At 40.0% G+C, this 16,942-nt stretch overlaps 1 protein-coding gene across 2 annotated transcripts; it reads left to right on the top strand.

The window, feature by feature from the left end:
• Positions 1–1,275: 1,275 nt before the first annotated feature.
• Positions 1,276–15,595, top strand: ell2 (elongation factor for RNA polymerase II 2). Of its 2 annotated transcripts, none has more exons than XM_030728878.1 (12): positions 1,276–1,477; positions 4,411–4,458; positions 4,799–4,845; positions 4,959–5,122; positions 7,507–7,766; positions 8,111–8,235; positions 9,149–9,221; positions 9,308–9,983; positions 10,599–10,671; positions 11,141–11,312; positions 11,979–12,023; positions 13,147–15,595. In XM_030728878.1, the coding sequence occupies exons 1-12, from the start codon at positions 1,346–1,348 to the stop codon at positions 13,261–13,263; spliced, it is 1,932 nt and encodes a 643-aa protein (XP_030584738.1). In that variant the 5' UTR covers positions 1,276–1,345; the 3' UTR covers positions 13,264–15,595. The 2 variants fall into 2 exon arrangements, with proteins under 2 accessions (XP_030584738.1, XP_030584737.1); XM_030728877.1 differs by having other exon boundaries at positions 4,721–4,845.
• The last annotated feature ends 1,347 nt before the right edge of the window (positions 15,596–16,942 follow it).

The raw sequence follows: 16,942 nt of genomic DNA, 5'->3' as shown, positions 1-16,942 counted from the left end.
TATATATATATATATATATATATATATATATATATATATATATATATATATATATATATATATATGTGATGCTTAAGTAACAAACTTAAGCATCACATGTTTAATGTTTAACCTGAAACAAAGGCTATGTAATTTTAAGGTATGAAATGCTAAGCTTCAGGTGACACCTTTAAGGCCTCTGTAAACACAGAAGCTCTAAAATCAAGTAGTCCTATCTTCATTTAATTGTTTCCACAGCAGGTAACCTATCAGACAAAGTAGAGCAGAACAGGACTTAAACAGACCTTGCACTTCAAATTTGCATGTATTTGATGCAAGAGAAACCACAGAACAAGCTATGTAATGCTCAGAAGCACAGCTTTCTGCCCAGCCAGGGAGATAAAGGTAGGTTACAGTCAGTGACATTAATGAGCACATACTGAAATCATTCATGGTTAAATAAATTGTATATCTGCACAGACATGTTTATTTTTTAGAAAGGCAAAGAATTAATTTGGCACTGGGTTGATGTATAGGTTCTAAAGGCCTCTGTTCGAGCATGCAAGTGTGTGTAACTACTTAGAGGGATGGGTGGGGTGAAGCGCTATGGTAATCTGCTGGATTCACACAAGCCTTTCCCCACCCTGCATGAGGCTAAGCCAATAATCACCATTCAAGGGGACTGACACTGAGAGATAGTGGTCCAGCTCACAGGGGGGGACTTCTGCATATTACACTGATGTTATCTTATATGCCATATCATTAAAGGCACCACCAAAAGATTATCAAGCTACAGGCCAGTATGGGTGTTTATAGCTCCAAGAGGTCCAGAGGTAGCTGAAATACAGGATAACTACTGTAAAGTTATTTGAAAGGAAAGTATAGGCTGCAGCTGCTACCTTTAACAGTTTCAGTAGGTTAGAATTAGTTTCACCGTGTCAGCAAAACACAGCAGGCACAGGAAGAATGTGCAATTGAAAGAGGTTATGGGCTTACACAGAAGGGGAACTACAAACTGGAAATTTTCTTCTTATAGAGATAAAAGACCAAACATAACCCATGCAGTCTTGATTCTTTAAATCCACAGCAAAAACTCCAGCAGTGAATGGGCTATATTAAGCACACCCAAATAATATAAGAAATACTTTATGCATCCCAAAAGTCTTATACAATATAATAATATATGATGCACTGAAAAGTCATTGTGGTGAAAGCTGAAAAAAAGAAAAATAACAAGCTAACAAGTGAACTCATTCAGCGGTGTCAGTGCTGGGGGGCAGTAAGTGATCCCTCCCCGTCACAGTGAGCCTGTGCTGCTAAATGCTCCTCCAGCTTTCAGAGGGACGATGGTGGAGGGCTGGTAAAGATGGCGGCGCTCTCCGAGGATGGGAGATACGGATTAAATTGTGGCCAACAAAGAGCAGAAAGAGTCACCGTATTACATGTAAAATTGACCGAGACAGCACTAAGGGCAATAGAGACCTACCAAAACTGTACGGTGAGTAAAAAGGCGTCTTTTTTCACAGCTAAGGGCTCTCACGCCGACGCCACTCTCATCGGCTAGGAAGTCCCAACTGCCACGCATAGCTAAAGCTACAAAGTTAGCTAAGCTGTTGACAGAGCGAGTTTCTGCTGTTCTTTTTTTTTTTTTTTAAACTAATATTAGCCGGGTCTCGCTAAATTGATTAACTGCAGTAGATAAATGAGGCCTCCGTCTTATGTTCTGGGTAGGCTTTACGAGCTGACAAATTTGATTTAACATAAAAACCTGTTGGTTGAGCTGGCCACTGATTAGCTCATGCTAGCTCTACGTTAGTATGTTCTGCTGCCCAACCTGGTCCATTTTTTTCCCTTGTCAAACCGATGTTGCTCACCAAATTAGGAAAGTGATAATCTCACGTCGATGAATGCACTCGCCACTAGACAAGTATCACGAGCTGAGCGTTTAACATTAAAAATTAAAGCGCAGTCGAGTAACGAAACTTTTTTTCGACGACGTTGTATGTCAGGGGCAGGAATGAAAACATACCAGTAAATGAAGGATAATGTAACTTTCATTACAGGTTCGTGGCGTTTGAACCCTGTCGATGGCAGGTTTTGCCAGCTGGCTAAATCTAAACATATGGTAACTTAACCGCACAAAAACCTGGCAGGGATGTGGAGCTCCTAGTCAGGCTCGCCCTTTTATCGCTATCGAACTTTGTTATAATGCGTTGCAGTCAAACAAGCGTCCACATCATGTAGAGGTACAACCGAGCAAGCATCACTAAGGATTACACAGGGCAAATATTTATTTATTGGTGATTTATTTATTTATTTTTGCTTATCCTAGCTGGCATCAAGCTGCAGTGAGAAGCGTGAGCCAGCATATATAAATGTGTGTGGTAGCAGAGCCTTTTTTTTTTTTTTTTTTTTAAAGAAAAGCTCATTTGTCATTTGGTGCGCAAAGTATATAGATTCATTTCATTTTCCTGAACGAATTCAAGTGAGTGTACTGTAACACATTGCAGTGCTTTTGAAACTGTTTGCTCTAGAGCCCTTTCTGCCTGTGCCGATTAAATATAACTTGTTAATCTTGAACTGCACAAACGGTCTAATCTCGTTTAGGTGAATGCAGGTGAACTAATCTGGAGAAACCTCTGCAGTCTTGAATAACTGAGGCCTGAAGCCAGGCTACCTGACTTGACTCTGCCAACAGCAACGCAGTTACATAACACACACTCAGGGTCTAGGTCTCCACTCAGGGCTGATACGCTATAGCTTACCATCAGGCTACAGTGTGCTGAGGTCTCTGTGACTTATTGTTATTGCATTCCCTCTGTATGCATGCCACACATTGTACACATACTTGTCTATTAAGCTTTGGCTTATTGTCATCCCCGTGAGAATTCCTCTTGCAGATACTGTGTGTTTTTATAAAAATGTGGCTACAAAAGCAAAATTTAAAATGATTATTTACTCAGTTTAGTGACAGTTTAGTTTCATGCAGGTTGCATTATCACTTAGTTCAGGGAATTCTTTTGTGACAGCCTGTGCTACAACCTTATTGGATGTGGTAACATTGGTCTGTTCTCTGCACTGAACAGCAGCCTGCAATCTCTTGCTGACTGAGCAGCCAAAAACTGCCTGCTTTTTGTTTCTCTCTCCCTCTCGGTAATGTGTGCTGTAGCTAACCCAGTCATCGAACTCTGGAAGCTGGCTATCTTTGTCTTTCTGTGGTGATGTGAAATGTGATCAGAACGGTGGGGGGAAGGGGATGTGTGGCTTGGAGTAGCACAGCTTTAACAACCATGACGCATTTATTTCAGTATTAAAAAAAGTGTACATTTTATCCTCAGTCATCTACGTCTTGACTCACTTAAAAAGAGCAGTTTAGACCCAGCAACGTGGAGAGTCTGTTGTTAATAAAATGCTCCCACTCAGGCTAGTTCACAAGTCTAGCCGACTGGTTTTTCTGTGTACTTAAGCTGGGTGAAGAAACTGGGAGTCATGTGCTTCTCCCAGCTTATTGTATACCACTGCAGAACAGCCACCACATATTTGTGGCTGTCTCTCTTATTTCAAGTAGCCACTGATGCAAACCTAAATAAAACAAAGGGGGATTTAGTGCCAAAACAGATTATTTCACCTACCACTTTAAGACACAGGCAATGTTGATTCATATAATTTCTCTCCATCTCGGACTAGTGGCTTTATAGTAGTGAGGTAAAGATTGTCTGCAAGTGGCTCATTTAGCATTATAGACTGCAAATCCCCCATGGGTGCAGAAACACATGCCAGGTGACCAGCAGGAAAAATGGCAATAACTGAGTCATTGTTTCAATCGCTTTACTTTTGTAGAATGTGAATTCTTTCCTCAGGTGAGACTGATGAACTGAGACATCACTTTGAGCTTTGGAAATGTTAGGTGTTTCTTGCATATTTCCTGATAATTTATTGAGCAAATAAATCGTTGGCTAATTGTTGAATTAATCCGAAGATCAGTGAGCAATGAAATTCATATATAGTTGCTCCACTGCATCAGACTGCACTGTTAACAAGTTCCCAGTTAGCATGATTGACAGGGATTGTCTCTGCCACGCTGCCTCTTCAGTTTGTCTCTTTTGCATTATGAATACAGATTATGACCTAGTTATTTGCTCTCACACAGACAAAGAAGGCACGTGCTTGTCGGATATCAGCTGGCTGTCAGCTATAGTCCTATCAGCATGTTTTAAACGCAGCCTTCAACAAAAGATGCAAAGCAAGTGCTTACGCGTTCAACACTTGTCTGTTATGATGAAAGCTTGTGTTGCAGGTGAATTGAGATAGTGTTGTGTAGATTGTAGACCAGCATTTAATGATTTATTTTAATTTTTTTTTTTTTTTAAATACTTACAAGTCTGTATAGTTTTTCGGGGGTTAAATGTGTTGTTTCCTCTTTATTTTCAGAATGTACCTTCACTGCAGCCAAGGATACATTTCAAGGGACTACAAGGGGTAAGTCCATTTGAAGAAAATGCAAAAGAAATAAATTAGGATCCAGGTTGTGTTTTTAGGTTGTTAGTGTTGTGTTAACTGCTGAAGTATTAAGCTTGCCCCCTGTGTGTATTTATCCTAAACTCAGTAAATCCTGTTAGCTGATGAGAACTTAGACTTTGCTGTTTCATGCTAGCTCTTGCATTGTTCACATCACATACTATAGCTCTACTGCTGAATATACTGGAATGTCTACTTTATATTTATGTGAATGATTTCACAGCGCATTAAAATCCCTAAGACTGACTCCTCCTCGAACACCTTCCACAATTTTGATTTTTACCTGTCTAATGTGGGCAAGGACAACCCTCAGGGAAGCTTTGAGTGCATCCATCAGTATACGTCGAGGTAATGTTAATCGCTGGTCAGCTAAATCAGCTGTTCCTGCCTTACCACACATTGCTGGAAGGTAATCCCTCTCTGCCTCACATTTCTCTCTCATACTCCCTCTTTGTCTCCAGCTCAGGGGCCTCACACCTGGCATTGTTGGCGACAGTACAGGATAAGGTCACAGTGTGTGCCACTAATGACTCCTACCAGGTGACCCGGGAACGCATGACACAGGCTGTAGAGGACACACGTGAACGTGGGACCAAAGTCATTAAGCCTGGTGGTCAGTACAGAGGTAAGACCCTTACTACAATTCCGCAGTCAAAGGGCACTGTGGATCCCACACGTCACTGTGGCTTTATATCCTGTCAACGCCTCTCCTCTTTTTTCCAAACTCTGCCTCTTTTGAGAGACTGAATAGGTGAAAGCTGACAGCCGAACTCTATTCAAAGCCATTATTGTGACTAACTAAGCATTTTTGCCATCTCAGTTTGTTTCCAGATTAGGAGTCTGTCTGATAAGGACAAATGGTGGCAGAAAAGCTATTTCTGTATCAGTAACGCATAGCTTGCATAGTGATATAGAAATGATGTAGTCACACAGTACGAGCTTTATATTCTTTGTGTTGCGTTTAACAGCTATCTTTTCAACTAATTAAGTCTTCATGTCTCCTTCACACATGAGGAACTTATAACTTTCAGAGTGATTGTTTTAGATACTGCTATAACAGAACACATAGCAGAGCTGTTGCCAATAAACCTGCTGCATGTTTGGAGTGACTGCTGATGAACATGCAGCTTATCTGGGCTTACCTTAGGTATTTCCTGCTTTTCAGTTGCCTGAAAACAAAAGAATGCTTAAATGCAATCAAATACTTTGACTTGTGCAACCTTAAAAGATTATTTAACTGACCACAGAGAGCTGGAAGATACTGAATGCAGATGTGAGACGCTGATACTCAGCAATGTAACTAGACTGCATTCACAGGCCACACCTGTGGGGCAGCAAATTAATGAAGACAACCTTCTGTTGTCTTCAGCTTCTCCGGTATTTGTATATTTTTAAACTTCAGTATAGCTTGTGTACTATTATGTATTTATTTTGCTGAATGAGATCCTGGTCTGAACTGTGAAAATAAATAAGTATTTCTTAGCAAATAAGTATTTCTATTCATGTTCACTCTATAGAAATCACTATAAATCTCTGTTTATGGTTTAAATTTAATTATTTTCAGACAGACAAGCAAGCATTTTAAAATGTATATGATTTACTGTAGATGTAGTCTTAAGTGATTTTTTTTTAAAAATCTGCTCAGACCTGTTTTTTCTGGGCCCTGGGGATATATTTGCATATTCTGTCCCAGATAGAAACTGGGAAACGAGAGGATGTACAGGAAAGGGGTGGGTCAGGAGTTTGTAGCAGCTGGTTTGAGGTAAGTACCATATTTACAAATGCAAAAGGGGGGGGCTTTAGATTCTTGTTTTCACAGGCTTTTAATTTCAGGAAGATGCCTGTAACGTGTATTTTTACCCTAATCTTTGTCTGCTGTCTGCAGTGGCATTCGAAAACTGTAATTCTAAAAACTGTACTGATGGTCTGTACAAAATTATTTCTGAAGAAGAAAAACTTGATGGCAAAAGCATTTCACCTGCTGTAATCTGTCATTGTGTTTGAGTGTCGATTGTCTTTTTTTCTTCTTTTTTTTTCATTTTACAAAAAAAAGGAGGGGAGGAGTTTTTTTTTCTTTTCCCTAACCTTAATATTTTAAAGAGCCTTAAAATTTCATAATGACCATGAAGAGCTATACAGGGAAGTGTAGGCAAACCGATTAAGCACACATTGCTCAGCAATAAGGTTTTTGGGCTTTAAGCTCCTCAGCAACTCCGTTAGTAAGATGACAGCAGTGTTTGTTGTTGTTTTGTTTGTTGTTTGCTGTGTGTCAGTCTTTTTTCTTGTAACTTGCACTTCAACTGGAAATGGCCATTAGCATTAAGTCATATTGTGACTGCTTTCAAAAACTGAAAGCGTGAATGTCATTGGCATAACAAAAGCACTTGTGCCTCACGTAACCTGTAGTTGCACTTTCTAATGTTAGTTTGAAATTAAATTTGACTTGAGCAGTTCAGCTTCTTTGGCCATTTCTGTTGTGTTACTGACACTGTGACACAATTTCCTCTCGGTAAAGATAAGCACATGCTGTAGGTGAACACCAAATCCTGGTTAACCTCATTCAAGTACAGAAGCTGAGGATTTAGTCTACTGTAATCCATCAGTGAACAGATTTAAGCTGAACAGGTAAATGGTTATTGCATTATAACTCAATACTGGTTCTTCAAAAAAAAAAAAAAAAAAAAACAGAAAGGAAAAAAATTTTTTTTTTTTTGGGACCAGTACTAGTGTGTTGGTTTGGCATAGGTCCATTTAGCCTCAGCACACTGCCAGGTTTGTTATACACTGGTGCTAGCCTTGCTCCATTTCTTTAAGCTCTCACTTTTATAATCATTGGATGGGCCCTAATATATGTGTGATGTAGATACAATTGAGACCCACTTTAATATGAGCGTTTAAGATCGTAATCAGAAGTTCCTGTTATCTGTCAGCATAAAAGAATAATCTATGACTATGAGCCAGCCTGCAGAGAAGAGAAGCTGTAACTTTCTATTTTCCATCTGTTTTCAGGAAAGCAAGTACATATCCGTAAGCCTGCACTATCAGCCCCAGAAGTGGTCCCAGAGCGCAAACGCTCCACACCCATCAACCCAGCCAACACTATTCGTAAGTGCCTTTCCAATAACCCCGTATCACAGCGGCCGTTCCGAGACCGCATCGTCCATCTGCTGGCACTGAGGTCCTACAAGAAGCTGGAAGTGCTTGCACGTTTGCAGCGTGACGGTATCAACCAGAAGGACCGCAATTCATTGGGGACCACCCTGCAACAGGTACTGCATGGCAGAATTCCTCCCACAGTTTTTTCATGTTGACAGTAGATTAAAATTCATCAATTTAAACCAGTTTGTCTGTTACACAATTAAAACCTACGAGGCATTAATTTGATTCCAGAGATTCATTTACTTTTATTCAAAATGAGATTGAGTTTTTCAGATCTGCCTGATGAAATCCTGCTCACTTAATTAATGCTTCATTCATGAGAAATTAGATAATCGTTGAACAGTATTTGCATACACAGATGTTTGGTTACACAGGAAATATAAGGTATCAATATGAGTATTCCCACTGCCACCACTTAATTTTGAAACTCTGTGTATGTGTCTATGCAAATTAGGTGGCAAACCTGAATCCCAAAGACAATGCATATTCTCTGAAGGACTACATATACCGTGACGTACAGCGAGACTGGCCTGGTTACTCAGAGGATGAGAAGTCCCAGATTGACCGGATCCTCAATCGGTACAGAAATGGCTAGTTAGGCTTTTTATTGGGAATAATTCAGAGCATATTTGCCTTGATTAAATATCAATAGTAGAGATATTAAAAGGAAGAATAGAGAAAGATGTGGCATGAAATACAGAACAAAATCCTCCTGCATGAATAGATGCAACTGTAATTTGATCACATGGCAAGTGCCAGCATCCAGTCCCAATTATGCTCCTAAATGCTCTGAGCTTAAAGACCCACTTATCTGAACTGCCAAAGCATTTGTTTTTTATGGAATACAATTGGATGAACGTTATTTATATAGTTTACATTTTAAACACAAATGATTTTGCATGCAGGAACACAGTTTCCAAAGGAAAAAAGCTGTCATGTAATCTTGATGTGTAGCATGCAATTTTTTTATATTAAGAGTACATTAATAAAAAAATTTCTTGATCCTATAGTGATGGATTTTAGTTCAGCTAAAATTCAGCTGGGATCTTTTTGGAGGTGTGTGACATACACACAGTGCATTTATAATTAGAATATTTTTGCAACAAAATGACTACAATCTGCAGATATCCTTTAATATGTCCTGTTGGCCATGAAATGTTGCACAAGTCTTGACTAAATGTGTTTAATACATTTCCTTCTCAATAACACATTTTTTTAAATACATGAAATGATTGGTTTGGGGGGGGGGGTGGGGGTGGGGGGTTGTACATGCACATTTTCCAGCTTGAAGACTTTGCTGTAGTGAGCACATGTCAAGCTGCTGCTACCGTCCACCAGATGAAGAGCAAAGATCACAATAAAGGAAATTGTGTTAATAAAACTATATCTTCAGCAGGTCCCAGTGTAATGGTGGTTGAAGGTTCCCCCCCAAGTTGCCCTTTCTTGTCACTTAGACTGTTCCCCACTAATAACATTTTTCTTTCTTCAATAGCAAATTAGGTCTTCCTAATGAGATAACCTCATCCAGCGGTTCTCCCAAAGACGGTGTCCCCACATCCCCTCAGGTAGCTGAACAAATTCACTAACATTCAACACACAGTGTTGTATAATTTCTGTCTAATTCTTTTGTTTTTTTTGTTTTTTTTTGCAGAAGCGCCAGCCAGACTTTGACTTCATTGATCCTTTGGCACCAAAGAAAGCCCGCATCTCCCACCTCAATAATCGAGCGCCAGCCGCATCTTCGTCATCGTCCTCTGATCGCCGTGAGGACGAGGGCAGCCCCAGCGCTAAACGCTCGTCCCTACCCTCCAATGCCACCTCAGGCCCTCCCACTCATCTCCCCATCTCATCCTACCCACCTGCCCCCTCTCACCAGCAGCCTAGTCCAGCTTCCAACTCCAACTCACCAAGCACCCCAGAGGGCTGTGGCACCCAGGATCTGCCCATGGACCAGAGTTCCTCCTGCAGAGATCCTTCACCCAGGTCTTTTTCGTCCGATAGTAGATCCCTGCAGGACCGCTATCGGCATCCTGGTCCTGGCCCCAGACCAGTTGCAGGCCACAGCCCTCCACCTTGCACATCACTCACAGTTACCTCCACTGTCATCTCTAGCCCTCCTTTGTCCAGCATTACCAATAAGAAGGTTAAAAAGAAATCTAAGAAGCACAAGGATCGAGAAAGGGAGAAAGGGAAACCAAAGGAAAGAGAAGGCAGTAGTCCTCATGGTGTTGCAGAGCAGGCTGTGGAAAGTCGTAGAGCCAGAAAGAAGCAGAATCCTGATGAAGAGACCAGAGGTGTTATCAGCAAAAATTCTCACAAAGATCAAGGTGTGTTTCTGGCTTGATTGTATGGACTGCTGAATCAGATATCTTAAATCTTAACTGAGCGTTCAGTTTTATGAATTCAGTAAACTACATGCAAAAGGAAGCAGTCATTAATAGTGTTAAAAACCCATAAGCAAATACCAGCAGTTATGGAGATTTTGTGTAGTAACTTAAAAACTAGAACAGGAACCTTTTGCATTTCTGTTTTATTTCTTTGCAGCAGCTGTACCACTTATTTTATGAGAAAAATGGATTTGTCCTTGCTTTCCTTAAAAAACAGTGCATGTCTGGCCATTGGTCCCCTTTTTTTCTGATTATATTGACTGAAAAATCTTTATGCTGTGGTTAGTGTCATCATGCATGCTGAAACATAAGACATGTTCATATTCTCTAAATCAACGTGTCTGAGGTAAAGAATATGTATTGCCATAACAGATGTGGTGGGGGTCAGATCAATATGCATAAAAATGCAGTACTTAATCATACTAAATGCTGTATTTTAACTATTCACTTAACAGCTTGTTAGACAGCTGTCCATCCTTACAGGAGTGTTGCTTATGTGTGTTACTGATTATAAATTCTGTACTTAGATTGTTGCTCATTGCTGTCTCTCCTCAGACTCTTCACACAAAGAGAGGCCAGTCCAGTCCACTGAATTGTCATCCAAAATGGAGACACCTGACTATGTATTGTAAGTAAATTTTAAAAAGCTGATTATCAGCACGTCTCTTTATCTCTCATATCTCAGGTTTTTTTCCTTTCAGCGCAAATTGTGAAATGAGTGCAGAAGAGGATGTTTAGAACAGACACAAGCGAATTAGAGAAGGGAGGAGAATTAGGACACATGAGATGCTACTGTAAACACAGATGTGTTTCATCTGTGTATTCTTTGTTCATTGATGTACTAGGACTGTTTTGTACTTTCCACATCAGTGGTAATGAATTCAGGGAATATGTTAGCACATTTGAAATGGAGAAGCGCAACAGATGTTGAGCTTCCCATATGGCTATAAATGGCATGACTTTTTAAAAGGTGTGTTCAGAATAAAATGAAGTTTGCAGAGTGTGTTCATAGTGCAGGAAGTGGTTCTGGATTGATATTTAAAATGAAAACTTACTTTGCAACCACTTTAAAATGGATCATAATTTTTCTTTTACAGGAAGTACACGGCATTGGTGTCCACTGACCAGCGGCAAAGCTACAAGGATGATTTCAACGCAGAGTACGATGAGTACCGCCTGTTGCATGCCCATGTGGAGAACATCACCCGCCGCTTTACGCAGCTGGACGCCCAGTGTCGGAAGTTGGCCCCTGGCACCAAAGAGCATCAGGTCATATTGAAACATTTTGCTTGGATTCATTTTTCAGTACTTAGTTAAATGTTTGTTCTCTGACTTATTGTATGACATGGATCAAAGGTTTTTAAGAGCTTTGACATCGTCAGACAGCGTTATTACATTATTATTAACATCAGATAAGTTAGCCAGGAGTCATTATTTTGGTGCATGATGATGACTGCAGATAAAAAATATGACAGAGGCTGTTCTCTCTCTGTATGCGTGTTTTAATCATTTTCTACATTATGTGCATTTCTGGTCAGTATAATGAAACATTTGGATTATAACCAGTCACAGTTGGCTATTAGTACACCTCTGCCAAACTGTAATGCCACACAGGAGGCAGTAATGACAGAGGAATTTATTCATAATCAACAGAAAAGTAATGGTGGTGTCAAAGTTTCACAGCTGGTCCTCAGTCCAGAGAGATCTGCAACCATCAGGCGAGACACCATTTATTTTGAGTACTAATAATTTCACTCTGCTCTTCGGTTCAGGGTGCTGCTTTTGTCCCTAGCTATCAGAGCCTTAAGTTTTCATTGAATAAGTCTAGGTGGCTCAAAATTCATTTCTCTATAAGAAGTAAAAGAACATATGTTTGTAATATTTCTAAAAGATGTGAGTTGGGAATGAGTTATGACTTTTATTATTATTTTACAGAAGGTGCAAGAGGAAGTCTTGAAAGAGTACAAAAAGATCAAACAAGTAAGTAGTTACACTGGCTGTTAGCATTTTGTGTCTTTGTGTGTATTTCTGTCTTTGTGACGATCCTCGCTGATAGAAGGCACCCACTCGCCTCTTACTCTGTAACCATGACAGCCAACCCAAACACAAACCTAATAACAGTGTGAACCCTAAAACCAAAGTCTTAACTTTTTTAAATGTTTGCCACAAATAGAAAACTGGCCAAAATGTTGTCACCCTCCACAAACAAGCTCATTCTTAAGCTCTAAATTGGACACACTATTGATGCATGTACTGAAGGGGGTGGTGTGGGAGTAGAGAAGAGGTTGTGCATACCTGTGTATATGACACATTGTGTTAACTGAAGTGACACAATATTAATGTAGTCATGTTACTTTATATTCTGCATACATAAAATTGATTACATAATGTTGTCATGTAGAAGTTTGTTTTCTCAGTAGTCACATAACCTTATTGAATCATTGAAACCTTTTAAGGCCGATCAGTGAACTAATGAGAAATCAGAGCCTCATCATAAACATATTAATGCGGGTCCAATTTAATTGGTTGACAATACCATTAAGAGATGACAGCTGTGGGGAAACTGCTGAAGTCATGATGACATGCTGAGAATATGTAACATCTGAGCAGAAAGGCAAAGCACATCTTGATATCTGTATAGGAATGTCAGGAAGGTTTAGCTAGTGTAGGAGCAGTGGTACACCATTTGGTTTTTGCAGTGTTTGTTCATGAACAGGGTGTCAAGAGTCTTCAGAAGCAAATCTGCCAATTCATAACAAAAGTTAGTGTCTGAAGTACACGGAGTAACATCTGGAGAAGCCCGAGTCAAACTTCTATGACAGAACAGTGATCCAAAGCAGACCAACATCAACAGCAGAGTTAGACATTTATCCACAAATCTGGACCTTTTTTAGTGTTTCTTGAAGGACAGACTAAAAGTCTCAGAACCTGAAGTGGTCTGCAAGGAAGAGCACATGCCACAGTTGGTCAGGAAATAACGGTGCATTAGCAGGTTGACTTCTTTCACTCTGAGGATGTCCAAAACGTGTGATTTGCTCTGCACTTTACAAAATGCCAGAGTGCTGCTGGTGGACTGACATGGTGTATTTATTTATTTTAATAGCACAGCCCCAACTACCACGAGGAGAAGCTGCGCTGCGAGTACCTGCACAACAAGCTGGCCCACATCAAGCGGCTGATAGCTGATTTTGACCAGCGCAGAGCCCAAGCCTGGTGCTGAGAGCACAGTAGAGAACATCTTCACTCATCAGTATTGAGAATGAAGGGTCAAACCGAGAGCGGCTGTTCAGCTGACTCTTAGCTATTAACACCCCTTCACTTGCTGCCTCTGCAACAGGTCCTTCCCCCCTTTCCTTTTTCCTTCTGTCATCTTTCTTCATTCCTCCTTTTCTTTTCTGATCTTTGATTCCACAGGCTTCATTGGTGCCTGCAATCTCAAAAATTTGCTTTTGACTTTCTCCAATCCTTTACTTTTGCGGTATTTTTTTTTTCTTCTTCTTTTCCTGTGGATTTGATACCACTGGACCAGTGGAAGGGGCCGTCTGCATGTGTGAGCGGGTTTGTCTGTAATTTTGAAGAACTTTCTCTTCAAACAAAAAGTATTTTTGAGCATCAGATAAAATATTAACATGTATTTAAGTGAAACAAAAAAGAAAGAGGGAGATCTATTTATTTTGAGACTCATAGTGCAAAATAAGAGTCTGCAAATATATTAATTTTTTTTTTTTTTAACAATGCAAAAAAAAAAAAACCACAGGCCTTATGTGTTTTGACTCTGTGAAGCCATTTTGCACGCAGGATCCATCTGCCATCTCAACTGACGAAGGTATCTATCTTGCCTCGTTTCCTCTCATCACTTCAAACGGCAATGAATAACCACACTTCAATAAATTGCTGCTGAGTTTGAGGCTGAGGAGGAAGGAAACGAGACAGGAAGAAGAAATCACTTGAGCTGATTGAGAACCAACAGTTTGTGTGCATGGATTGTGAATTTATTTGCAATGATCACGTGGTGAAGGTTGTTATAAGGCCCCCTGTCAATAAGGGGCAGTATTCCTTGCACCAAACTATTGAAAATTCACAGTGCATTATGGATGCCTTTAAGGTGTTTACATTCGGAAATGTAGTGATGGGCGTTGGAGTCCACTGGCTGTACAAAGGAACTACAACTGCCTAGAAACAGGTCTGTGTGTGAGAGTGTGTGTGTGTGTGTGTGTGTGAGAGAGAGAGAGAGCGTGCAGATGTCAGTGATGGAGAAAGGAAGGAGTGTTATAAATTGTGTGTACTTGTATGGATGTGTATTATGTTGCGTGAAGGAAAAATGGAAATGTGGAGAAGTGGGAAATATAGAAAACAAACAAAAAAAAGCTGCTATAGCGTTTAATCAGCCGGGAACACTCGGGATCAGCCTGGCTGGAGCAAGAGTACCTGATCCTACCTGAAGAAAGAAAGGAAGATCCTTACTCGGTTCTTCTCTAGACCCTACAAAGGACTGCCCCCACTTCTTGAGCTTTATCCAGCGGCAAACAGTCTTTTTGTTTTGTTTGTTTGAAAGGAAGCAAAATCCACCAGAGGACTCGTCTGTATTATGACGTCAGTGCATTTGATTCTCAGTTTGAGTAATGAAAGGTGTCAGTTGGGACATTTTCTTTTTCAGCACTGACACAGATTTGGTTTCATGGGTGGATGAATGGCTTCTGTGTAATTATTTCAATGAGGGGGAAATTTTGTTTACTAAGTTGCATTAGAATGTTTGCCAAAAATTGAATTGCCTTTTTGGTACTGCTTCCATGGAGTCAAATTTCTGATTACAGCTGAAGTTGAGAAGTCATTGAAACTGCAATGTCTCTTTCACTGAAATAAAACTTCCTTAAATGTGGGGACATAAAGAGGAACTTGGTCACTGTGGTGTTGAAGTCTAAAATATTTCACAGACAAGAGTCTGTGCCTTCTAAAAAAAACAAATGAGGCGCTGTTTATTCCCCACAAAAAAGAATATTCTGTCCTATTTTTATTATATTTTGATTGTGGCTTCTGTCTTACAGTCAGTCTCTGCAGTAGACTGGCTGTTTGGGTCGGTTGTCAGAATTTAGATTAATTACATACTCTGCTCAACTTGTCTCAAGTTATTTTGGACAGATAATTAGTGCTTGTATCCACAAGGTGTCACAACAAGCAGATAAAAGTCCACCCAGCTGTGGGGGGAGAGGGGAAGTATTTGTAGTCTGTTTTTCCTGTTTTAACTTCCAGTGATCATTTCCCAGGATTTAGCGCTACAAAGGGCTACTTAACCGACCTGTCGTCCTCTCAGCTTTCCAAAGATTTATTTTTTTTTCCTCAAACATTTTCTTGAGCTAGTTCAGAACATGATAAACAAATGGTATGTGACTCAGTGTGGAGGAGGGGGTTTGTAAAGTCTGGATGAACTTTTAAATTTCCCGTCAGTGTTTAGACATAAGGAGCCACAAGTGAATTCTGAGAGAAATCTGATCCTGCCCATCTGAAAATGTACAAGACATTTAAATAAACATGAGCATAGTTTGACCTGGAAAGTGTCTGTTTATTGTCCCCCTGAATCGTTAGAAAATGGCACGTTTCATGGTTATTATTAAATCCTGTATTTACATAATCTCTTAGACCTTTTTTTTCTTTGAGAAAGACCTGTATACAAAAGATGCACAATTTAAATGTAGGCAGACATACAAAGACATGGCATGTTTACAAATTAATGTGAAGGAGTAATTACAGGTACATAAATGTAACCTTTTCTATTGACGTCAGAGTGTAACTTCATAGTTTTAGCTCATTCCATTTGTTACCAGTGTTTAAATCCAGTGTTTCTAAGTTCAGTGTGAATAAGAGGTACAACTAATGTTAAAATGTCATGTGACCAAACAATTACAAGATATTTTTCATGCAAGATTACTTTTCAGAAGCTAAACAGCTGATGTTATATACAGTGGGGGAAGTAATTATTTGACCCCCTGCAGAACTGAGAAGTGTTTTTCTTATGGTAGTTTCATTTTAATGGAGAGGGACAGAATAAACTTAAGAAACAACACAAATGTTATGAATTCATTTGCATGTCGTTGAGTTAAGTATTTAATCCCCCAGAATTTTGGCACCTACAGATTACAATCAATCAGGTTTCGGCATGTTCGTTTATCAAACTGGACTGAGACAACACAATGGAATAAGGAGTCCAATTATTAAATTTAATAAAGCCATTTCAAACAGTTTTACAACAGACTTTCAACAGCAGGGTGACCTTGAAGTCTCCATTTCTATCATTGTGTAGTCTCCATCAGGGGCTGCCGAGAGAGAGTACTTGCATCTGTTATGGATAATCTGTTAGAGACATACCCTGAACGAACTGTTCTTGGCTGGAACCAAACATTATGTACTTGTGTATTTTAATCAGTTATATTTATTTTCCAGTCTATGACAAATTTCTCAGGCAAGTAAATGTACATAAGGTAAGGGGACACATATACCATGAACTTCATTTCCTTCAGGAGGAAGAGAAATGCTGAGTATGACCCAACGAACACTATCCCCACAGTCAAGCATGGAGGTGGAAACATGCTTTGGGGCTGTTTTTCTTTACCACACTGAGGGGCCAATGGACAGGGCCATGTACCATAAAGTCTTGAATGAGAACCTCCTTCCTTCATCCAGAACACTGAAGATGGGTCTTCCAGCATGACAGTGACCCAAAATATATCATCAAGGCAACAAAGAAGGAGCACATTAAGGTCATGGAGTGGCTTAGCCAGTCTCCAAACCTCAGTCCTATAGAAAATCTGTGGAGGGAGCTCAGAGTGCAGCTTTGAGCTGCCAAGCAGCAGCCTAGAAACCTGAAGGGTTCAGAGAGTTCCTGTAAAGAGGAGTGGGCCAAA

This window comes from Archocentrus centrarchus, chromosome 5 (assembly GCF_007364275.1).
Source record: "Archocentrus centrarchus isolate MPI-CPG fArcCen1 chromosome 5, fArcCen1, whole genome shotgun sequence".
Taxonomy (NCBI): Eukaryota; Metazoa; Chordata; class Actinopteri; order Cichliformes; family Cichlidae; genus Archocentrus; species Archocentrus centrarchus.
This window is presented reverse-complemented; position numbering and strand designations above follow the sequence as displayed.